The 25,834-nt window shown below is 34.7% G+C and overlaps 1 protein-coding gene and 1 non-coding gene across 4 annotated transcripts in view; one reads left to right on the plus strand and one right to left on the minus strand.

Moving 5' to 3' along the window:
* Positions 1-25,834, plus strand: part of ATRNL1 (attractin like 1) — an 809,337-nt gene that overhangs the window by 262,904 nt on the left and 520,599 nt on the right. For all 3 annotated transcript variants that reach the window (XM_069567614.1, XM_069567615.1, XM_069567616.1), the window contains exon 21: positions 11,499-11,551. In XM_069567614.1, coding sequence (XP_069423715.1) covers positions 11,499-11,551 — 53 coding nt within the window. The remainder of the gene's footprint in view (positions 1-11,498; positions 11,552-25,834) is intronic.
* TRNAC-ACA (transfer RNA cysteine (anticodon ACA)) lies at positions 4,931-5,002 on the minus strand. Its single transcript has one exon. It is a non-coding gene; the product is annotated as a tRNA-Cys (tRNA).

Consider the following 25,834-nt stretch of genomic DNA (forward strand, 5'->3'; position numbering starts at 1 on the left):
ATTCCCATTCATCTCTTAGAACCTTTGCAGGCTTCTCCATTTCTTTTATCAGAGCTTTTGTCATTGGAAGCTGGCTCTAAGGAGACTTTGCCTTGTCCTTGATCTCCAGTTTGATGATTGCATTGGCATCAGACATAACAAAGATGTTATTCTTCAGTCGCTCAGTTGTGTCCGATTCTTTGTGACCCCATGGACTGCAGCACACCAGACTTCCGTGTCCTTCACTGTCTCCCCGAGTTTGCTCAAATTCATGTGCAAAGTTAAGTGGTTTTAACTCTAGAATGTCAGAGTAGTCTCAATACATATAGAATTGTTGGGATTGTTAGAATAAAATAATTGTAAAATATAGTGACCAAGAGGACAGAGTAGGAAGAACCTGAACTGATTTCCTCCCATAGACACATCAAAATTACAACTAATTACAGGAAAACTATCTATAACATTGACATGAAGACTAGCAGAAAGGACACTCCTGCTATAAAAGACATTAAGGAACCACAATGAGATGAGTAAGTGAGGTGGCGACACAGTATATTCAGGACCCACACCACTGGGCTGGTGATCCACAAATGGTAGAAATATTACAGTCATGAAGGAGTAGTGGGTCTGAGCCTCACATTGGGCTTCTCAGCCCACTGAGCCAATACCAGAAAGACAAGCTCTCAGAATGTCTGGCTTGGAAAAGCAGCAGGGCTGACATTCATGAAAGCCAGGGAGCTATTGGAAACAGAGACTCCTCTCTTAAAGGATGTGCAGAAAATCTCAAACACTTTGACTTCCAGTGCTGAGGCAGTAGTTTGAAAGGAGCCTAGGTCAGATGCATGCACTTATTTTGGAGAGCTTCCCAGTGAGGTAGGAAGCAGCTGGATCTCTGCCTGCGATGGAGATACTGGTGGCAGACAGTTTTGAGATCTTGTTCTACTGTGATAGTGATAACACTGGCACTGGCAAGTGTCATTTTGGAATTCTCCCTGTAGCCTCTTTCCACCAGGGACTTACCCACCCATCAGTGAGCTGGCACAAGCCCCAAGCCCTGCAGGGGAATGCAGGCAGTCGTGTGAGATCCTGGCCCTGACCACCAGTGAGCTGGTAGCAGCCTTGAACCTGCCATCCACTTTCCCTGGGCCATTCAGCCAACTATACAGGAAGCCTACCGCACATTCTAGCGGGCCTGCAGCTACTATGTAAAGCATGGTCTCATAGCTCACCAGACCAGAGGCCACATCTGTCTACCAGCATACCCACAGGAGTATGTTGTGTCACACAGAAGGGTACACACAGCTCATATAGGGGGTGCCCCTTCATCATATAGTTCTGGTTACCAGAGGCAAGCATACTTCTGGGCTGCATAGGACAATCTCCTATAGAAGGCCACTTCTTGAAGATTGGGAAACATAACCCACCTACCTAAGAAATGGAAATAAACTCAGAGCATTAAGCAAAATAAGAGGGAGGAGTATATCCAAATAAGGGAATGAGACACAACCTCTGAAACGGAACTAAACGAATTGGAGATAAGCAATCTGCCCAATAAAAATTTCAAAGTAATGATCATAAAGATGCTCACTAAACTTGGGAGAAGAATGGATGAACACAGTGAGAATCTGAACAGTACCATAACTGAAATGAAAAAAAACGCTGAAACGAATCAACAGTGGCTTAAATGAGATAGGGGAACAGGACCAGCCAACTGGAAGACAGAGTATGTGAAAATACCCAAGCTGAACAGAAAAATGAAAAAAAAAAGAAATAAGGATAGTTTAAGAGACCTCTGAGATAGCATAAAATGTACTGACATTTTCATTATACGGATTGCAAACAGAGAAGGGAGAGAAAGGGACAGAGAATTTATTTGAAGAAATAATATCTGAACAATTTACCAACCTGGGGAAGGAAACGGACATCCAGGCCCAGGAAACAGAGTCCAAAAGAAGATGAATCCAAAGAGGTCTACATCAAAACACATTATATTTAAAATGGCAAAAATTAAAGTAAAAGAGAATTTCTTAAGCATCAAGTGAAAAGCAACTGTTTACATACATGGGAACTCAAGACTACAAACTGACTTTCCAGTAGAACCTTTGCAGACCAGAAAGGAAAGGCACAGTACATTCAAAGTGATAAGAAAATACCTATAACCAACAATATTTTAAAAGACACTTACTCCTTGGAAGAAAAGTTATGACCAACCTAGATAGCATATTCAAAAGCAGAGACATTACTTTGCCGACTAAGGTCCGTCTAGTCAAGGCTATGGTTTTTCCAGTGGTCATGTATGGATGTGAGAGTTGGACTGTGAAGAAGGCTGAGTGCCGAAGAATTGATGCTTTTGAACTGTGGTGTTGAAGACTCTTGAGAGCCCCTTGGACTGCAAGGAGATCCAACCGGTCCATCCTAAAGGATATCAGCCCTGGGATTTCTTTGGAAGGAATGCTGCTAAAGCTGAAACTCCAGTACTTTGGCCACCTCATGCGAAGAGTTGACTCATTGGAAAAGACTCTGATGCTGAGAGGGATTGGGGGCAGGAGGAGAAGGGGACGAAAGAGGATGAGATGGCTGGATGGCATCACCGACTCGATGGACGTGAGTCTGAGTGAATTCCGGGAGTTGGTGATGGACAGGGAGGGCTGGTGTGCTGCAATTGATGGGGTCGCAAAGAGTCAGACACGACTGAGCGACTGAAATGAACTGAACTGAACTGAACAATATTTTACCAGGTAAAGTTAGTCACATTTGAAGGGGTAGGTGAAGAGTTCACAGACAAGCAAAAGCTGAAAGAGTTCAGCACCACAAAACCGGTATTAAAGGCCAGACGTGTTAACAGGACTTCTCTAAGTGGAAAAGACAAGGCCACGTAGAAATGTGAAAATTATGAAAAGGAAAATCTCATTGGTAAAATCAAACATACAATAAAAAGTAATAGACCAGCTACTTTTGAAGCTAGTAGGTTAAAAGACAAACATAGTAAAATCTGTATTCACAATAAGTAGTTAAGGGATATACAGAACAAAAAGATAATATGCCATTAAAAACATTAAATACTGGGGCAGTGGATTAAAAGAAGTTTGAAATTGTATCAAACATCTTTTCCAACTACAGTGGTATGAGACTACAAGTGGCCTGTGAACAACATGTGTTTCAACTGGATGGGTCCTCTTAAACAATTATATATTGGAAAAAATGTTTGAATATTTGGGACAATTTGGAAAAAATCACAGACAAACCCTATGATCGAGAAGCATTGAAAAATTAAGAAAAATGTCATGAATGTATAAAATGTGTTGATACTAATTTATCATTTAGTAAAATAAACAAAAATTTATTATGTGCTAAGTTGCTTCAGTCGTGTCTGACTCTTTGTGACCCAATGGACTGTAGCCTGCCAGGCTCCTCTGTCCATGGGATTCTCCAGGCAAGAATACTGGAGTGGTTTGGCATGCCCTCCTCCAGGGGATCTTCCCTACCCAGGGTTTGAGCTGGCCTCTCTTATGCCTTCTGTATTGGCAGGCGACTTCTTTGCCACTAGCTCCACCTGGGAAGCCTTTAAAAATTTATTATGAAAAGGTAAAATTAGTGAAAAGTTATGCATGCACTTATAGGACCTTACAAGGCCCCATTTGCAGTTGGAATTAATGTAAATAAATGTGAAGGTGCAGTATTAAATTATAACTGCGTGAAATTGACAATAATACATAGTTTACTACTGTAATAATCTTGTAGCCACTTGTGTTGCTATTGCGGTGAGCTCAAGTGCTATGAATATCCACTTTAAATGCCTTGTGATGCTAATCATATCTTCACGAGCAGTTCTTATGTCCAGTAAATTATACATCACTGTAAAAAGTGGTCTTTCATGGTTCTTGTGTATTTTTCATCGTGTTTGGTGCAGTGTTGTAAACCTTGAAACCAGGGGACCCATATGAAGTGCCACCTGTGATACTGGAAGTGCTCCTGAGAAGCAAAGTCATGACACTATAGGAAAAAGTTTAATTGCTTGCTATGTCCTATAGATTGAGGTCTGTAGCTGCAGTTACCTGCCATTGCAAGATTAATGAATCCAGCATAAGGACCATTGTAAAAAATAAAAGAATAGGAAATTTGTGAAGCTGTCACTTCTGCTACCCCAGAAGGTGCTCAACCCTTGTACTGATTGCATAATAGCTTTAATCTAATATTGAAAATGCAGTTTATTTAGTTTTTTTTCTTTTTTTTATGATTTCTCTAAGAAATATACACCAATAGCTATCTCTTATTCAAGGATAAGTGAAGTCATTGTATGTCATCTTACAGCAAAAGGAAGGTGAAGGGTCTACAGCTGGAGAATTTTGTCAGCAAAGAATGGTTTGATAATTTTAAAAAGAGGTTTGGCTTAAAGATGTCAAGAGGACAGGAGAAGCAGCTTCTGCTGACTGAGAGAGAGCAAATGATTTCCCAGATGCCATTAAGAAACTCATTGATGAGAAAGGATATCTTCTTGAGCAGATTTTTAATGCAGATGAAAATGTTCTATTCTTTAAAAAAAAAAAAAATGCCACGAAGGACTTCTATGAGTAAGGAAGAGAAGCACACACCAGGATTAAATCAGGAAGGGATAGCCTAACTCTACTGTTTTGTGTAAATGAAATCAGGTTTATGATCAGGATTGCCATTATCCATAAAGCTGCCAATCAAGGAACCTAGAAAGGAAAAGATTGCCTTTGGTTGTACAAGAAGGCCTAGACAAGGAAAAAAAAAAATATATATATGTATATTTAATTGGTCTTATTGATGCTTTGTTCCTAAAGTCAGGAAGTACCTTGACCATAGTGAAGTTGCTTAGTCGTGTCCTACTCTGCAGCCCTATGGACTGAAGCCTACCTTGCTCCTCTGCTCATGGGATTTTCCAGGCAAGAGTACTGGAGTGGGTTGCCATTTCCTTCTCCAGGGGATCTTCCCTACCCAGGGATCGAACCCGAGTCTCCTGCATTGTAGGCAGACGCTTTACCGTCTGAGCCACCAGGGAAGTCTGCCTATAAGGAACTGCCTTTTAAAGTTCTTTTTGATATTGGGCAATGCCCCCTGGCCACCCACATCTCGACTTCAATACTGAAGGCATCCAAAGCTCTCCTTGCCCTCTCCCACAATGTCTCTAATTCAGCCTCTAGATCAGGGCCTCATAAGAACCTTTAAGGTTCATTATACACAGGACTCAATGAAAAGGATTGTCAATGCTACGGAAGGGAACTCTGATAAGGTGTACATCCTGAAAGTCTGGAAGGATTTCACCTTGGAAGATGCCATTGTGTTATAGAAAGAACTGTGAAAACCGTGGAGCCTGAAAGAATAAATAACTGCATCCATGTAACTATAATTTGATGTTTTCAATGCCATAGAGTATTTGATTATATTGATATGATTATACCTCACTTCATATAATCATTCTTCTATTTTTCTATTGATAATTCTAGTTTTTTTTTAAACCATTAAAATTGGTGGGCTTAGAGGATTCTCATGTGTCTCTTGATTCACAAGTGCAGACATTTTTGATAGTCTTTGTTGGGCACCCGTTTTTTCAATTTTAGAGGATTAGCTCTCATAAAATTGCTATCTGAAATTATATGCTTTCCAGGGCTGTATGAATTTACTTAATGCTCTACACTCTTGACAATACTTGCTGTTATAAGACATTTTAAATTTAAGGATTCTGATGAATGTATAATTGATAGGTTACAATTTGAATTTACATCTTCTTAAGAACTGAAGGGCTTCTTTAGTTCTCTAAGATTTAGTATGCTTAATATTTAAAAAATTTTATGTGTTTAATCATCAATTGAAGTTCTCTTTTCTGAAATAGTGCTCTTTTAAGTTTCTTGTGATTTTTTCCCTATTCTGTTCTCTTTTTCTTAATTTTTTGTAGTAATGTTTTATATATTCCAGATGCATATCTTCTATTGATGATGATGCGTGGTAAATGTCACTGTATGGTTTAGGTTTTCACACTGTTTTGTATGTCATAGATGAAGAGAACTTCTTAGTTTTAATATAATCCAATACATCAATCTTTTCCAGATCGTTAGTGCTTTTGGGGGGTTCTGTTTGCAATTTCCTTGTCTTTCCCTGTATTAGGTAATATCAACAAGGTGACCAGATGGTTTTAGATTTTTCTTTTGTCAAAAGGTTTTAATTATGTCTTTAAAATGACATATAAACTATTGAATTTATTTAAGACTAATAAGCTATTCAGATTTTTAATTTCTTCCTAGGTCTCTTTTACTCTTTAAGTTTTTTCTCTATTTTGCCAATTTTACAGTGATTGCTGAGGTTATTATTTTTCATTTATCATGTTGGGCATCCCAGAAATTTCTAATACTCTTCAAAAATGTGGCTTCTTCTCCATTCTGTCTGTCTTCTGCTTTCGGAACCAGTAGCACCATAGATGTTATTTCTTCTTCATATTTTTCCACTCTCTCCTGACCTATTTTCAGTTTACTGTTTTTTTTCCCCCCACTGTGTATAGTTTGCTGTTAATCTCATCCATCCAGTTCTTAATTTTGGTTATCGTATTTTCATTTTCTTGTTTTTATTTTCTAGTTTTTCAGACTGAATTCTAATTGTTCATCTATTATAGTTTCTAGTTGCCTTTTATAGTTTCCAAAATTTAGACAGATTTTTATTCTTGCTTGTTGTCTTCTCCAATTTAACAGTTATTTTAAAGCCAGTGGCTTTTTTCTAAATTCCCATGGCTCTGTTTCCATTATCCTTAGTTTCTGCTGGTTCCTGTTCTTGTTTTCTTGTCTATTTCTGTCTGTGCCTGGTCATTTTTTATTGATGCCATATTGGCAAAATATGTTTGTAGAAAATTTGAGACCATTGCTTAAATCATAAGAGAATTTAATTCTCCTATGTGCCTGAGAATAGTAGTATCTTATGATTTTCTGGGATAAGGATGGGTCAAAGTAGATTTGGGCTTCATAGGTGGCACTGGTGGTAAAGAATTCTCCTGTCAATACAGGAGACATAATAGACGCAAGTTTAAACCCTGTGTCAGGAACATCCCCTGGAGGAGGTAATGGCAACCCACTTCAGTATTCTTGCCTGGAGAATCCCGTGGACAAAGGAGCCTGGCAGACTACCGTTCATACGGTCACAAAGAGTTGGAAACGACTGAAGCGATTTAGCATGCAAAGTAGATTTGCGGTCTCTGGAAGGCCTTTTAATGCCTTTAATCCTAAAATTTCACTTTGAGTTAAGTTTACCAGTCTTTGGTGTGCCTGGGCTCCAATACTTTTCTGTGATATGCTGTTCCCACTCATAACTGGAGACAAAGGGACCCCTGAAATGGTTCAGCATCCTGGGATTCTGTCCTTCTCTGCATCTTGGCCTGGTAATTTTTCACCCCTTTGCTTTCCAATATTTTTAAGTATTAAAAAAAAAAACCCTACTCTTTTTAGTAGTTTTTAATTATCTGGCTAGTTCTATTTATTATTACTGGACTCTCAAGTCCGTAAATAGCATTACAGTTTTAGAACCCGTACCTCTTGTACCATTTCAGGATTTACCATACATTCATGTCTGAATTTTTACTGTTTGTTTATGATACATTGTCTTAGAAGTATGATATCAATATTGATACTGTGATATTACTTAATATAATCTTTTTGTTTATATGATTTTTATGAGTCCCTTTAGAGGAAAAGCAAAACAAAAGCAAGTGTGTCCTTGTGTATAACTTTCATAATTTTTACAAAAACATAAATTTATTTATCAGGTTCTCAGTTGTTTTAAATATTATGTTTTGATATTTCAGATTATAGCAATTAGATTTAACCCTTCTTTAGCTTCTGAGTAGAAAAATTGTATCTTACAGTAAAATATATATATATAAATATATATAAGTATTTACATCAGTAGGAACAAAATGAAAGGTGATATTTTAACACTTAGAAATGGGGGATTATTTCATATTTTGTTCTTTCAAAATGATATTTATGATTTAATATGATCACAGAAATAAATGGTAACCATTATTTAGGTGCCATGTAATGATAATATTTACCCTGCAAAGTCCCTAATGAATATTTCAGCCTAAGCCTGTTTTATAAAAAGGTCTGGCTGTTTGCTTAGTGGGAACAGAGGATGATTATCTCTTTGCTTAGACCCAGAAATACTTTGAAGTTATGTTTTTAATTAAGCCAGGCAGAAGACTTCTGAAGGCTTTTAATGTTTGTTTCTAATCTTTATACAGAAAGATTCTGAATTTTAAAAACATTACTTAGCTTATATAACAGAATTATTATTAATGTAATCTATATAGTACCATACTAATTGGTTTGAAGAATTATTTATGTGTATACTTTTCCATTCATATTCTCTTTACCCCTTATAATCTGAGTTTGACCTCAGTCAAATACTTTTAGCTTCTCAAATTATTTATTATGTGAATTAAATTATATATACTCATCTCTCAAATAATTGTATCAAAATATCTTATCATAAAAACTTTCTGTATAACAAAAATATTATTGTGGACAGATGCTTAGGTGACTACCGATAATTTCTGCCTGCTGGTCTTCATGCACTGTTGTATAATCCCCTTTCCTGGAGTATGGGCAGGGCATGTGACTTACTTCTAAGCCAGAAAATTTAGCAAAGATGATGGCTAGCACTTCTGTAATTATGTTTAGTGTTTTGTGTGTGTGCGTGGTGTGAGGATTGAATCTAATCTTACATTTTTCCAAATGGTTATCCAGTTGTCTCAAGTACTATGTAAGAGGATGACTATCTTTTTACCCCAGTCATTTAAAACACTGCTTTTATCATACATTAGAATTTTAGGCTGTACCTATTTCTGGAATTTCTGTTCTGTACCATTTATCTTTCTATTGATGTACAAATTCCATATTGTTTTAATTATATACACATTGAGTATATTTTAATGTCTTTTCAGTCTAGGTCCCCTCAAAGCCCTTCCTTTCGTTGTTGCTTCTAGCTGTTCTTGTATGTTTATTTCTGCATGTGAACATTAAGATCAACTTTTCTAGCTCCTTTAAAGCTCATTAGAATTTTTCTTAGATCAAATTAACCATTATCTTTGAAATTAACTGCCAGCGTGATGCTCTTGAGATAGCCTAATGAGAAACAAGGAACGTCTTTCAGTTTACTTATATCTGCTTTTGTGTTTTTCCAGCTGAATTTTATGTCTGAAATTTCACTATGTTTCCTTTGCAACTATTTATTTTCTCTGTTGTTTGTAAACACTGGTGTGTCTTTAAATGAAATCTGAAATTAAAATGCCAAAAACTGGTGTTTAAACTCAGCTCATATTTTGAAAGTACTTTTAATCATTCAAAATTTTTCAATAATGATTAATATAAAGTCTTTTAGACAATGTTGTTTCTAATTTACTTTTTTGAGTTTGAAAATGTAAAGAGAATGTCATTTTCATATTGAATACCTTCAAGAACTCTGTAAAGCCTTTGAATTTTATTCTTATCAAGGTCGTGTTAATTTCTTATTTCTCTTAAAATTCTAAGTTTGGGTAATGAAAGCCAGCAGAAGTTATTTCCTAAACAGAAACATATAATTTCATCCTTCTGAGAAAATTTGTGGTTTAGAGAAAATAAAATTTTAAATATTCCTTGTCAAAATTATGTTGAAGGTATACATGTTATAATTATATTGATTATTTAAAAAATGAATTATTAATAACAAGAATGAAAACTTCATAACTTCCATATTGGAAAATAGGTTTGGGTTGGAGCTTTTAAAGTTAACTCATTGATAAATTAAAAAGTATTTGAAATCCCTTGTCGTTTGTCAAAGTTTGTCATGTTAAATTGCTACGGGAACTTGAAAGTCCTCTACTCAATATTTAGGCAATAAGATATGCAAGGAATATCATGCATAAAAACGCAGGGAGTATTATGTTGAATGTTTTCCTATTCTGAAAATGTGACCCAATGGACTGTAGCCTGCCAGGCTCCTCTGTCCATGGGATTCTTATGGCAAGAATACTAGAGTGGGTTGCCATTCCCTTCTCCAGGGCATCTTCCCAACTCAAGGATCAAACCCTGGTCCTTGTGCGTTGCAGGCAAATTCTTTACCATCTGAGCCACCAGGGAAGTGCAGTATTGAGCTATCCATTTGCAACAAGTCAAGTTTACTTTTTGTGAGAGAGAAGAAATTATAGCAGTATTGTAAATCAGTCCTTTAGCGTATGTATATGATATAAAGTGGTAGAATTTAAGGAGCTAAGTCTAAAGAAAGGAACTATGATATAGGAGGAATAGTATGGATTCTGAAGTGCTTAACCCAGCAGTAATGGCTTTCATCATTTTCTAAAGCTACAAAGCTACTATATATCACACATTTTAAAAGTACCTTTTGGAGAAGTCACCTATACCCTGAAGAAAACCTATATGCCAAAGTTTCTTTTTTCCAGAGAATAAAATTAGTGGTATAAAGGGCTATATAATAATGTTGTAGTTAATGTAGAAAAATATTTACTCTTCACTTCATTTTTTTTCATGGATACAAAATATTAGCATGACTGAAAAATGCATTCAGAATGTAACTGATTATTTACTTTATTATTCTCAAGTATTTGGACCTTTGTTGATTAAAATATATATGTATTCCTTGGTTCTAATTGACTTTACTAAAACTAAAGACGTTTTTGGAAGAACCTTCGTGCTTTTTAAAATTCTACATATAATTTAATATTGAGGCACTTTATTCAGTTACCCATGTATATATATTTTATAATAATTAAATTTGGAGGATATTCCAAGAAGTAGCATTATGTAAAACCAAGCTATATCTCTTTTAGGCATTAATTGTCATTTTAACTGAATTCTGGAAACAGCGATTGGAAAAATAAAAACTTCAGAAATTTTCAAAATACTTATGATTTTCTCCTACTGTTGTAGTTAACTATATTTTTGAAGAATTTAACTTAGAATTCTTGAGACTGAATGCTCACCTGTTCTTCCATTTCGTTATAATTTGCTTACAAGATTTCAAAGTTTGAACTCCTGAATTTAATCTTGATGATTTAAAGAAAGCTTTTCTCCATGATATAATTGAGGATGTCTTTTAAAAATATAGATTAATTGGTTTAGAAACTGGGGAAAATATGTTAATTTTGATTACCAGAAGTAAGAAAATGATATTATTTATGAATTCCCACACTTCCCCATACAAAATATCTTTAAATCTTTATCCAGACTTGAAAATTCTTCCTCATGTTGTTAAGGAAGAATACATATCCTCTAAATTCATAATTTTATCCCATCTTCTATATTCCTTTTGTGTGTTTTTTCCGCTTATTCTCTCACTCATGTCTGTATATAGGCTTTCTACATCAATTCTTCTGAAGATTTGCTTTTAAAACTTTAATTAATAGTATAGCTTTTAATATGTTTTAATGTAGAGTTTAATTACCTGTTTGCTTGAAGGAAAAACATGAAGCTTTTGAATTTTGTTATTTAATAGTAAATGCGTTTTTTGTTTTTCTACAGATGTGACTCTGAAAATCGCTATGTTGGTAATCCACTTAGAGGAACATGTTATTGTAAGTATTTGTGTTTTTTATTTTAGATAATTTGTTTGTTTTATTAGTTTCAGGTGATTTTACAGGTAATAAAATTCATTTTGAATAACTAATGTTATCATTAATAGTTTATCATTTCTATTTTTGAATCTTATAGCTCCATATATTTTGCTAGGGAAGTCAGTGTCTCTTTGCTATATTCTCTAATTATTTAATATTTAGTGCATTTTTTTCCACTCTGAGAAGTAAAACAGCAGTAAATCTTATTTTGAACATGCAACAAAAAACAAAACTTAAGTAACTCAGCTGGATTTTAATGTAATCTTTGTTCATTATGGTTAAATTTTGAACAAATAGAATTCTGTGATAGATTTTTCTGGGAGGCAATTTTTGTTTTACCAAAAAGCAGTACTGATTTTGTACTGAAAGATCCTGTTATTGGGTAGTGATCATATGGCAGATATATGTTTAGCTTTCAAGAAACAAGCAAACGATTTCTCAAATGGTTGTACTATTTTCCATTTCCACCATCAGTGTATGAGAATTTCAGTTCTTCAAAAACTCTCAGCACTTTGTATAGTCTTTTACATTTTAGCCATTCTAAGTGTGGTTTTTCTTTTCTAACTTCATTTTGTGTAACTATGGTAATAACTTTCAAAGGTGAATTTTACAAGATTGTTTTTTAAAACAAGAATAGTTATTGTAAAGTAAAAAAAATAAATAAATAAAAATAAAAGTGAAAAAAAGAATAGTTAAACAGTATGAAGTGAACTTCAAAGATTAACTAAATTCAATTGAGATCTCTGGATCTGGCGGTTTTTTAATTGGTGGATTCTTTGTTGTTGTTCATCTTCTTTTCCCCCATTTATAAATTCAGAATTTTGGGTTTATTCATTGTTTCCACAGATTTTGTTTTCTAGTTCATCTGTTTTAGGTTTTGTCCTTAGTGATGTCCTTCTCTTTTATAGTTTGTAATTGTTGTTTTTGCCTCCATTTGGTTTGTTTGCTTTTTTTTAATATATGTATTTTTTTTAATGTTTAAATTTATCAATTTTAATTGGAGGCTAATTACTTTATTGTATTGGTTCTGCCACACATCAACATGAATCCGCAACGGGCGTACACGTGTTCCCCACCCTGGACCCCCCTCCCTCCTCCCTCCCCATACCATCCCTCCGGGTCATCCCAGTGCACCAGCCCCAAGGATCCTGTATCAAACCTGGACTGACGATTTGTTTCTTATATGACATTATTATAACATGTTTCTATGCCATTCTCCCAAATCTCCCACCCTCTCCCTCTCCCACAGAGTCCAAAAGTCCATTCTATACATCTGTGTCTCTTTTGCTCTCTCGCATACAGGGTTAACATTACCATCTTTCTAAAATTCCATATATGTGTTAGTATACTGTATTGGTGTTTTTCTTTTTGGTTTATTTCACTCTGTGTAATAGGCTTCAGTTTCATCCACCTCATTAGAACTGATTCAAATGTATTCTTTTTAATGGCTGAGTAATACTCCATTGTGTATATGTACCACAGATTTCTTATCCATTCATCTGCTGATGGACATCTAGGTTGCTTCCATGTCCTGTCTATTATAAACAGTGCTGCGATGAACATTGGGGTACATGTGTCTCTTTCAATTCTGGTTTCCTCAGTGTGTATGCCCAGAAGTGGGATTGGTGGGTCATATGGCAGTTCTAGTTCCAGTTTTTTAAGGAATCTCCACATTGTTCTCCATAGTGGCTGTACTAGTTTGCATTCCCACCAACAGTGTAAGAGGGTTCCCTTTTCTCCACACCCTCTCCAGCATTTATTGCTTGTAGACTTTTGGATAGCAGCCATTCTGACTGGCATGAAATGGTACCTCATGGTGGTTTTGATTTGCATTTCTCTGATAATGAGTGATGTTGAGCATCTTTTCATGTGTTTGTTAGCCATCTGTATGTCTTCTTTGGAGAAATGTCTGTTTAGTTCTTTGGCCCATTTTTTGATTAGGTTGTTTATTTTTCTGGAATTGAGCTGCAGGAGTTGTTTGTATATTTTTGAGGTTAGTTGTTTGTCAGTTGTTTCATTTGCTATTATTTTCTCCCATTCTGAAGGCTGTCTTTTCACCTTGTTTATAGTTTCCTTTGTTGTGCAGAAGCTTTTAATTTTAATTAGGTCCCATTTGTTTATTTTTGCTTTTATTTCCAATAGTCTGGGAGGTGGGTCTTAGAGGATCCTGCTGTGATTTATGTCGGAGTGTTTTGCCTGTTTTCCTCTAAAAGTTTATAGTTTCTGGTCTTACGTTTAGATCTTTAATCCATTTTGAGTTTATTTTTGTGTATCGTGTTAGAAAGTGTTCTAGTTTCATTCGTTTACAAGTAGTTGACCAGTTTTTAAGTTTGCTTTTTAATATTATTTTCTGTATAGTTTGTGGTTCAGTTTTAACTTCTTTTTGAAATTTTTAAGAATTTTCTTGATTTCAATTAAGTAAATCTTACTAGAACCCATGTTTTAATTATTTTTTATAGTTTTATTGAGAATGTAGCATAAGAATCCCCCAATTTAGTAAGATATTTCTGTAGTCTATGGGACATTTGACAGTGTTTGTAGAGGTTTTTATGTATCACAAGTAGGCATGGGGTGTGGAGCCTGTGGACTACTAGTGGGTAGAGGTTACTATTGGTACATGTCCTACATTACACATAAGAGCTCCTTAGAACCAAGATTCATCTGACTCAAATTTCAACACCATGAGGGTTGAGAAACCCTGATTTAGAGGTTTCATCAGATTCAGATATGGTTTTGGAGGGAATACTTTCACAGGTGGTTTTGTGTTCTACATGTAACTGAAACACATAATGCCCGCAAGTCTCTTTTTTGTTCTTAGTAGACACTGATGCTCAATGTTAGATTGCAACTGATTTAGGGGTTATAAACTGGTATTCTTACTCCTTTATTTCTTGATTGGAAAACTTTTGTGAAAACAAATTTCCTTGAGCGAGGCATTTGCTTATTTATTGCTACAGGCACATAGGAAGGGCATGATAAATTTTTAATATATTCAAAAAAATATCTGTTTTCAAAATAAAGAATACTTTGCTTAATAAGGTTACAGCTCGGTTTGCTGTGTTTGTATCATAAACTTATGGACACATGCATATTTAATATGTTTCAGTCCGCTTGCAATTATTGTCCTTACTGATGTTCACATTGTCTATTTTCTATTTGTTTTAATTTATCCTCCTTCTCTGTATTTTCCACATGAATTTTATTTACTTCTCTCAAACATCCTGGATTTTATGGGGACATATTTTTGTCTGACTTTTTAAAATTAGAAATTCCTGTTTGATTCTTCTTAAATTTTAGTGTTTATTTTATCCCCAGAGAGTAATTTAGTTATAATTATGGACACAAATAAATTACATTCCATTTTTTAGAAATAATGAATACATTCATTTAAGCCTTTTATATTTAAGACTAAGATGATTTTTCTTTAGATTAGTGCTATCCAAATTAACCTAGTGTAAGCCATATGTAGAATTAAAATTTTTCTACTAGCTATATCTCAAATATTAAACAGGTGAAGTTAATTTTGATAATATATTCTATTTAATTCAAAATATCTAAAACATATCATAGTATAAAAAATCATCAATGGCCTATTTTTATTTTTTATTTTTTCCAAGTGTTTGAATACAGGTTTTATACTATACTAATGCCAATCTCAATTCATATTAGTCACATTTTAATTACTCAAGACACGTGTAACTTAGTGACTACCATATTGGAAGCTCATCTTTTATATAGGACTCTCACTATTTCTTTAAAATGTTATCGGAATAGTCATAAAGCACTAGGTGGCAGTCTTGTCACTCATTATGAGACCTTAAAAGACTAATAACATTTAAAAGAAATGGTGTTTTTTAAAAAAGAGAAAAAAGATCAGTGGTTCTTGTAATAGTGTTAATGGAAACTATCCTGATTTTAAGGACTGGAGTGAAATTTAAAATGCAGGTCCACACTGTAACTTGAAGCAATTGATCGAAATGTGGTGTTAATTTAATTGAAACTAACACTACAACACTTATATCCTCTAGACAGTCTTAGTAGTTTTTAAAAATTCAGTTTAAACCCCCAAATCAAATGTATTTGATAGCTATCATGTATCACATATGGGAAAAAAGTTTCTATCAATGATATCAAATTTGATTGATCCCTGTAAACATTGAAGGACTTAATTATTCTTGGCAAATATGAAAAGTAGTAGCTATGAAGTAGTATAATTTCTTTTTTTCTTAAATGCATTTTGAAAAATTTTTATAGCAATTATAGTGAAGAAAGCCATAAACACAAGATGAAAGACTGGACTATGAAGATGTTATAGAGGATATAGTTCCATGAGTAGAATCAGAGTACGAAAAGCCGCTTACTGAAATCATCTAATTTATGCTTCTACTATATGTACTGTTCAAACTGCTGATTGTATTTCAGTATATTTCCAAGTAATCTAATATATTTTTGTCACCTTTTTCTCTGAAAAAAGCTGTTTTGCCTTGATTTTCTCCTATTGCTTTTTAGAGTTCAGTGTGCAATTTTGTGATGAAAATAATACACTTCCCTCTTTTAAGAGTAAGAATTTTAGTTACTAGTTTTATATTCCATTCTCACCTCTACCACTGATCACATCTTGCCTTCGTTCATATTACTAAAAATTAAAATATTTATGCATTTATCTCCCTGTAAAACCTCTCAGTTATTGATTTATTTAATTGATGTTTATGTCTTGACTGAAAGACATTATTTATAAGTGTATTACTTATTGGATTTGATTTTTTCTTTTGTTTCATAAATGAGAGATAATATTTCTAGTGTGTGTTGTGTTGTTTCTAGTGTTTTTTTAGCTATAAATTAATAAATATCAGCCTCAATTTAATTACTTAAAATTCTATGTCATGTAAAATAGTGAAAACAATTAAAACTTGAATTAACCTTATGTTTAGTGTAACTATTCTGTGTTTTGTTTTAAAACAGAATAAAAAATTTCTCCTCTTTTAAATGAAATATGTTGTACTTTAATGGTTTAATGTGACTTTTTAAATGATAAATATAAATAGCAATTTAAATAGGATCTGCCTGGTACATCTGCAAATAGAGCAGAAATGACCTTGAGTGACACAAAGAATCTAAATTTTTATATTTCACAAATTGAAGAATGATGGATTGAAGACTGATCTGGCAAAACATAAATGAGCCACATGGTTGACATTTTAATCTTATTCTTTGATTCACGTGTTTTTATTTAATTTCCTGAAGCTTATACGCCAGTGTTTTTAAATATGCATCTTAGAATTATTGAATACCTTAGCATATTCCAAAATGAAGGACGACACAGCACAATTATGAGAAAGTGAAAAAAGCTGAGAGAAAAAAGTTGCTATTAACTTAGGAAAGAGATGAAAATTTATTTCATTGTATATTTATAAAGATGTGTTTTGTTATTCTGGTTATGTAAATAAACATTGTAAAAATAGTTAAATTTAAAAAGAGTTTAAGGCGGGAAGCAAAAAATGTCTGAAAACCTCCCTCTAGGGCTCCCAAGCGGATCTGTGCTGAGTGTGTCCTCTGTAAAGGTGCCCACTTCGAGGGAGCACAACAGCTGTTTGCCCCTACTTACTTTTCTTGCTAAGTGATGAAATGTTATGCGGGGCCTTATAAGTCTTGAGCAACGGTTGATAGCTCCTTATTTGTATGAAGATGCTGAATGTGCTTTTCTGATGCTGAATGCATGCTTTTCTAAATAAATTATGTCCTGAGAATGGTTTCACATAAAAGAGGTAATAGCATGTCTCATATTCCTATTGTGAACAACTATTTTTCACAGATATATAGCTCATTGTTTTGGATCATTTATTAAATAAAACTGGAAAACCATCTGATTTTAAAATAGCGATAAACTAGTTAAACTTTATTGAGCACTTACTGTGCCAGGTTATTCTAAGCTTTGTCCATTTATTAGCTTATTAAATCCTCAAATGAGAAGGGTATGCTTATTATCACCTTTTTTTTTTTTCCTTTTGTGGAAACATAGGCAGAGAAAAGTTGATTCATTTATATAAGATCACAGGGCGAGGAAATGACAAATCCAGTTTTAATCCAGGCAGCCTGGGTCTACAGCCACTTCTGGGTCTCTATCACCCACTGTCAACTACAGGTGATAAAACCATTTCTAGTAAAATTCATGATATATTTAACCTGAGTTGTTTTTATATAAATATATATGTATATATATATATAAATAAAATTAAAATGTCATGGTAAAGAAAATGAAAACAAGACCTAAATAATTAAAAAAATTTAAACTGTTTTCTCAAATGATGTCTTCATATGAAAATATACTTATCAAAATTGATATATAAATTTTATATAGTTTAATTAGAATTCATTCAGTTTAAGTTTTTGAAATATATGCATTGGAGTAAGTTATCATTAAATTTATTTTAAACGATATACTTTTAGAATATTCAGTAAAATTAGAAAAAGGAAAAATAGTGAGAAATTCCCACCTGGTAGATATCTAGACATATGGTAACTCTAATTGTACTGGTTCCTATTTAGTATAGGAATCAAATTAATAAGACAGAGTTCAGAATTAGATTCCTGAACATTTGGAAATTTCTATGACAGTCATTTATTTTTATAGAAGTTCTTAATGACTTAATCTGCTTGTTCTAAGATATCCCAGACTTTATCTTAGATCATGGCTTTTGGATTTACTATTTTTCTGCCTCAAATACTCCATCTCTATTACTCTGCTCTTACCTAAAATAGACTTGCTCAGGGATTATGAGAACTTTTTTTTTCCGTCCTAACACTTACACTGAAATGAAGTTATATCTCACTTATTTGTTTACCTGAATGTGGGTTTTCTTCACTCACTAGAAAGAAAATCTGTGAGCCCAGGACTTTCTCTTGTTAGAACCATACTTATAATAGAAAAGCCTGTGGCTCCTAGGAAAGCTTTCAGTAAATATACTAGGAGTACACATGTAAGCTATTAATAAATAAATGAATACACATATATTGTTGCTGTGTGGGCACGTTTTTTAACTGGTGGGGTGTTTGACCAAAATTTTTGGAAATCGTGTTATAGGTTATCAAGTACAAGTTGCTTTACATTATTGTTTAAATTAATTTATGTAAAGGGGTACAGTGCATCATTGAAAAGCTTTAAGCACCAGGCATTCATTTAAATAAAAATGAGTTTCAATCTTTGTTTTTCTAGTTAACCTGTGGAACATTTGCAGACAATACAGTTTGAGCGGTTTTCCATGTATCATTGCAGAAAGCTTAGCTACTTGGAGATAGTATGAAGCAAAGGGAGGTGGCTTCCGAAGAGATCATGGTATATTATATGAAAACTTGTAAATTAGAATCACCGACATGTAGACATTGGTGATCATGGTTCATCTTCTGTTATTCATTGAGGAAAAAGTAAGACTCAGTGGGTTGAAGTATGTATCTTAGGCCTCACAATGAGTCAGTGTGTGGATAATAGCAAGGGTTCTGTATTTTTTACTGTGATACTGTACCTAGCAAATGTTCAGCTTTTAAAGTTCCTAAACAACAGATTTTGCCTTTGCAATTATTCTAAATGTTTCGAGCTCAGTAGAAATTCTTAATTAATAATTGTAAGCATGGATAGTACTGTTCAGCATGCAAGGAAATGTTAGTATTTATTGAGTATTTATTACATGCAAAGCAATTTATTATTATTTCATTTAATATGCACAAGGATGACATCTTTTTTCTCCTTAATTTTTACTTACTCAAGAATTACACTAACAGAGCTTGGAGAGACTGTCAGTTATTGGAATTAACTCACTTTTCTTTATTCATTCAATGTATATTTATTGACTAACTACTCTGGGGATTGACTAACTACTTGTGTTCTGCTCCATTGAAGCTGATAAAGCAGTAGGAAAGATAGATATTAAACTTGTCATACAATTACCTAGATATGATGATCATAAGACCTCTGAATAAGAATTATAGATGCTTTGGGAATAGATTACAAGAGAGTCTGACCTAATTCGTGGACCAAGGGGTAGAAGTAGGTGAAGCAAGAGAATGAGGAAGCGATGACGTGCCTTGGTAGTGGAGTGGTGATGGTGTGACGATGGGAAGAAGTGGAATCAGTGGCGGCAGTATCCGCAAAGGCCAGTGGTTGGAAAGATCATGGCACATGAGATTCTGCCACCTTAACACAGAGAAGTAGGAGAAGGAATCAGGGGATGAGGTATGTGAGATATGCAGGATCGGATCAAGCAGAGCTTTATAGAGCATACAGGCTTTATAGAGCATTTGGTCTTCATCTTAAGAAAAATGAGAAGCCATTGAAGGATATTAAGAGGAGAGTAAAATGTTAACTTTTTATTTTAATATATCAGGCTGATTGCAGTGAGTCAAATAGCTTGGTGAGGGCAATAGAGCATGAGAGCTCATTTTAGTTCATTTTCTGAGGCATTGTTCCCATAGTTACTTTTTAATTATGAGTGATACCTTTAGACTATAAGTATACCTGATCTTATATTTACTAAAGTTTTATCATTTACTAAACAGTTGTCTAAATTGGCACATACTTGTTCTTATACATAGTTCAGTCGCTTAGTTGTGTCCAACTCTTTGCAAACCCATGGACTGCAGCTCGCCAGGCTTCCCTGTCCATCACCAACTCCCAGAGCTTACTCAAACTCATGTCCATCAAGTGGGTGACTGTCCAACCATCTCATTCTCTGTCATCCCCTTATCCTCCTGCCTTCAGTCTTTCCTAACATCAGAGTCTTTTCCAGTGAGTTGGTTCCTTGCATCAGGTGGCCAAAGTATTGGAGTTTCCGCTTTAGCATCAGTCCTTCCAGTGAATATTCAGGACTGATTTCCTTTAGGATTGACTGGTTTGATCTCCTTGCAGTCCAAGGGACTCTCAAGAGTCTTCTTCAACACCACAGTTCAAAAGCATAAATTCTTCAGCACTCAGCTTTCTTTATAGTTCACCTCTCACATCCATACATGACTATTGGAAAAGCCGTACCTTTAACTAGACAGACCTTTGTTGGCAAAGTAACATCTCTGCTTTGTAATATGCTGTCTAGGTTGGTCATAGCTTTTCTTCCAAGGAGCAAGCATCTTTAAATTTCATGGCTACAGTCACCATTTGCAGTGATTTTGTACATATACATGTACTTATACATGTGTTTACATATCAGTGATATGTACTTTTACATATACCATTGTTTAAAACATACTAGGATTCTCAATGTTGTTGTCCTCAAAGTCTATATATATCCTCTTCACACTCCTCAGGATGGTTAAATACATAACCATTAGCTCATATATTTAAAAACAAATATATTAGTATATTGGCTACCCTTGTGTCTCAAATGGTAAAGAAACTGCCTGCAGTGTAGGAGTCCCAGGTTCCATCTCTGGGTAAGGAAGATCACCTAGAGAGGGAATGGCTACTCACTCCAGTATTCTTGCCTGGAGATTCCCATGGACAGAAGAGTCTGGTGGGCTACAGTCCATCGAGTTGCAGAGAGTCAGACATGATTGAGCAACTCTGAAATTAATTTTTAAAATCTTGTAGAATTCATTCAGCCCCAGTGCAATGAATATTGAAAGTGAAATAATACTTATTGAATGCCTTGATTTTATGAGACAATGGCACTAATACATACTAACACAATTATGTTTAACCCACAGAGCGGTCTTATGAAGTAGATGGTATTATCTTCATTGTACCACTGAATCTCACTGAGAAAATTAACCAGCATACTATAACCCAGTTGGTAAATGGGAGATTACAATTAAGATCTCCTTAAATACTGTGCATAATGCTGAGTTAAAAGTAAAATGCAATATTCAATCGTAAAAGAGCAAATCATTAAACCTTAGTTCCTATCTCAAAAAATTCAAATTAAGAATTTCTGAAATTTGTCTGAACAGTGCATTTATACATCATATGCAAATTGACTGATTTCATTAGCGATCCTGACATGTTTGCCTTTAGACCTCAGATATATAGATATTTCCAGTATCTTTGCTGGGTTTTATCACTGGTTACTGTTTTCTTAAAAAAACATTATTTTATATAGCTTTTGATAAAAGAGTAATGCCGGGGTCCAGCCCCAGTGGATCCAGGGAATTCGAAGGTGGGGATGGTGTTGGCGTCCTTGGAAAAATACATATTTAATTACAGATATATAGAGAGATTAGAAATGGATAGTGTAGTAGGAAAATTAGTGGAGAAAAAGAGGCCAAATAATTTGGTTTATGTGGAATAGCATCCATGCTCCAGATGGAAATTCAGCCAGAAAAATGAGGAGCAAGAAAGAACGACATGGGGGTATCAGTCTTTCCGGAAACTAATCCGATTTCTTTATTTTGGGGTTTGCTTATATACCTTTTGTTACACATAGGGATGAATACAGAGTCACGCGGGGGTCAGCAGTCCTGACCTTTATCAAAATCAGGTGCTTCACATAAATGTATAAAAAAAAGGTGTTAGGGATATTACATCATCTTCTGGCCATGAGACCTGCTGACATTTTATGATCCTTTCTTTCTGATAACCAAAAAACTTATTATTTCCAAGGGTGTTTTTTCTTAAACCAGGCACCACCCTCCAAATAAAGTTGCATTCCTGTAGGGTGAGGGTGTAGTGAGTTACAATCAAGAAAGGAATTTATTTAACCCAAGGTTAACGTGATTAATCTTAAAGGTAATGCTTATTTCTCCTATATGCTTAAAGGTTAATACTTATTTCTCCTAAATGCTAGTTATATTCCTTATACAGGGCAGGGAACATGGAGATTTAGCAGCAAACATCAGCCCAACAAATGAAAATCCTTTCACCATAAGATCTATTTAGTCTTAAGATAGTGATAAAGTTACATTTTTACATAGCAAGGACACAGTGATTTATAACAAAGTACAGTGATCTATTACAAAAGAGAAAATTCATTAACTCAAAAAGTCTAGTATTGCTAACCTTAAAAACTACTATATTTCCTTTTCTATATTCCAAATACATTGATTAATATATTCCCAGGTGCCTAAGGATATGGAGGCCTGGCAGCAATCATTGACTCAACAATGAGAAAAGCCCTATGCTAATTAAGACTTTCAAAATACTCCAAAACTCTCTGTGCTGTTTATGGTTGAGAGGTAGTAAACAATCATGTGTTAGTGGCAGGAGTATGTATAATCCTGTCACACAAGCTAGCATGTCAGCAGAGAGGTTTGACCTGAAACACCCTTGTCACACCCAGGGCAGGGAATTAGCAACAATTATTGGCACAACAAATGAAAAACCCTTCACCAATATAATTCTTAACCAACCCACTATACTAATAATTTCCAACTCCCCAAAAGAATTTGCCTTTAGTAAGTCTAAAACATCTCATGCCTCTCAGATTGGGAGGCTGTAAACAATCACATGTGGCCCGACGAACCTATACAGGTGGGCTAGATAACCTTCAGAAGAGTCTGAAACACTCTTGTCATGCCCAGGAATTTTTTATTGCCTTGGAGCTGCACGTTTACTCCTTTCCCAAGAGAAACATTTATGGGGGAGAGCTCCCCGTAAAGTCAGAGATGTAGATGAGAGCATAAAACAGACTCTGGTTTTGGGGTATATGCTTGGGAACAGGGGGTTTCCTGAGGCTTGATCACGCCTTTGCGTATGCCAAGCCTCCTTCCTCATGACCTTTGCCATGGGTAGAGTTCCTCATGCTGGCCCCCAGCAGAGTAAAGCAAATATTCACCATTTGCTCATCACTCCCAATATAGCATGTACTCAAAAACTTCCCTCACGGTTCAAGTTCTCTTTGAACATGTATTTTTCTATGTGTAAATTTTTAGTCATCTCTTTACAATTAATCATTAGCTTGATGGAATATCTGACCTTTTAAATCTGTTCTCTTGATATTTTATTTGCTTGAACTCCTCTTAGCATACTGTTTGAGTTTTACTCATGAGCTTGATTTTTATATATAACTTGTTATTAATTATTTGTAGTAAATAACAGCCACTTTTTTTTTTTTTGCTCCAAAACTACTAGTCCTGTATTGACTGAACTATCTAAAAAAATTTGTTGTGTGTTGGAACTTCACCCTTGATTTTTTCTAGCCACAGAAGACTGGGAAGACAGTCTGATTATTTTACATGTTTTCAATCATCTGTACCTAAGAAGTAAGTGAATTTGGAATTAGATATGCCATTTTTGGAAAGATATGCAGCCATATAAATTTAATTTCTTAACATGCAAGTGTAAGTCATGTGGAAAGCACATTAAAGATCAAGGATCAAAAGAAAAAAGCTCTCTGCACAGTTTAAAAAAAAAATTTCCCCCCTTTGGCCCAGTTATGAAAATTATGCACATTTCATTCTAGAAAAGAGACAGACAAAAAGACAAATTAAAAAGCACTGATAATTCTTCTATCCAGAGAAAATTGTTGGTAACATTGTATCAGATACTTTCCCAGTCTTTTATTTATGTACTAACACTGTTTTATGCTGAATAAATGCCTCACTCTCCAAAGAAGGCCGCATTCTAACCCTTGACTTGTGAATGAATATATTACCATAAATGGTGGCATTTGTAGATAGAATTCAATTAAGAAATTTGAGATTATCCTGGATTATTCTGGTGGACCCAGTGTAATTACGTCTGTTCTTCTGAAAGAGGGTAGAGGGAGGTTTGACGTGATGGGAACTGTAATCACATAAGCAAAAGATTGGAAAGATAGAAGTAGGGTTCATTAGCTAAAGAGTGAGAGGTCTTCAGAAGCTAAGAGAGTCAGGAAATGGATTTTTTTGAGCACCCCCAGAAGGAACTACTGTCATACTCTGATTTTACCTTGTAAGAATCATTTGGACTTCAGACTTTCAGAACTATAAGTGAATAAATTTGTGTTGTTTTCAGCCACTAAGTTTCTTGTAACAGCAGCAGTAAATAAAACATATACACTTTTTGTGTATTTATTTCCTTTCCAAGCATAGCATTACAAATGAAGTATTTCACAACATTATTATTCTGTAATTTGTTCTTGATACCTTTAGGTATGTCATCTGTTCTCTTGTCTCCATCAGCATATCATAGCTTTAAATTATTTTTATTTATTGTTTTTCCGTGTTCAGTTCAATTCAGTTCAGTCCCTCAGTCGTGTCCAATTCTTTGCGACCCCATGAACTGCAGCACGCCAGCCCACCCTGTCCATCACCAACTCCCGGTGTTCACTCAGACTCACGTCCATCCAGTTAGTGATGCCATCCAGCCATCTCATCCTCTGTCGTCCCCTTCTCATCCTGCCCCCAATCCCTCCTAGCATCAGAGTCTTTTCCAATGAGTCAACTCTTCGCACGAGGTGGCAAAAGTACTGGAGTTTCAGCTTTAGCATCAATCCTTCCAAAGAAATCCCAGGGCTGATCTCCTTCAGAATGGACTGGTTGACATGTTAGCAGTTTTTAAATCGAATTAATTTGAAAATTATATTTCATCTTTAACATGAAATCTATGCTCAACAAATTTTTATTCACCTTGCTAATTGAGACTTTATGTCTGCTGACTGTCAACTCCTATTTCCCCCCTCCTCTTGGCCCATGGCAACCCTCTTACTACTCTCTAATTTGATGGGCTTAACTGGTTTAGATTCCTCAGATATGTAGAATCATGCAGTATTTGTACTTCTGTGACTGTTTTATTTCACTTAGCTCCTGCAGTACCATTCTAGGTATTTATCCAAGAGAGTTGAAGTTGGGATCTCAAGAGATAATAGAATTCCAATGTTATTGCAGTACTATTTAATATAGCCAAGATGTAGAAGTAGGTTAAGTGTTCATTGACAGATATATGGAAATCCTATAATATAAGACTTGACTGAAACTTGAGGACATCTAGGCAACTTTACAAGAAGTTTTTTTTTTAAATTTTCCATGTGAAATAATTTCAGAATTGCAAAAAAAGGTGCAAATTTCTTAAATGACTTTGACCTTTGTAAAATGTCAGACACTTATTTTATAGACCATTCTCAATTTGGATTTATCTGGTGTTTTTCTTCATGATTAAGTTCAGATTATGCATATTTAGTAAGGATACTGCAGAAGTGATGTGTTTTTCTCAGTGCATCCTGTCAGGAAGCATATGATGTCAGTTTGTTCCATTATTGGTGGTGGTGTCTTCGATCATTGTTAATGCTCAATGTCTGCCAGTTTTTCCACTCTAAAGTTACTTCTTTTTATTGTGTTTAATGAGTG

The sequence above is a fragment of the Ovis canadensis genome, chromosome 22 (genome assembly GCF_042477335.2).
Source record: "Ovis canadensis isolate MfBH-ARS-UI-01 breed Bighorn chromosome 22, ARS-UI_OviCan_v2, whole genome shotgun sequence".
In the NCBI taxonomy this organism is placed as follows: domain Eukaryota; kingdom Metazoa; phylum Chordata; class Mammalia; order Artiodactyla; family Bovidae; genus Ovis; species Ovis canadensis.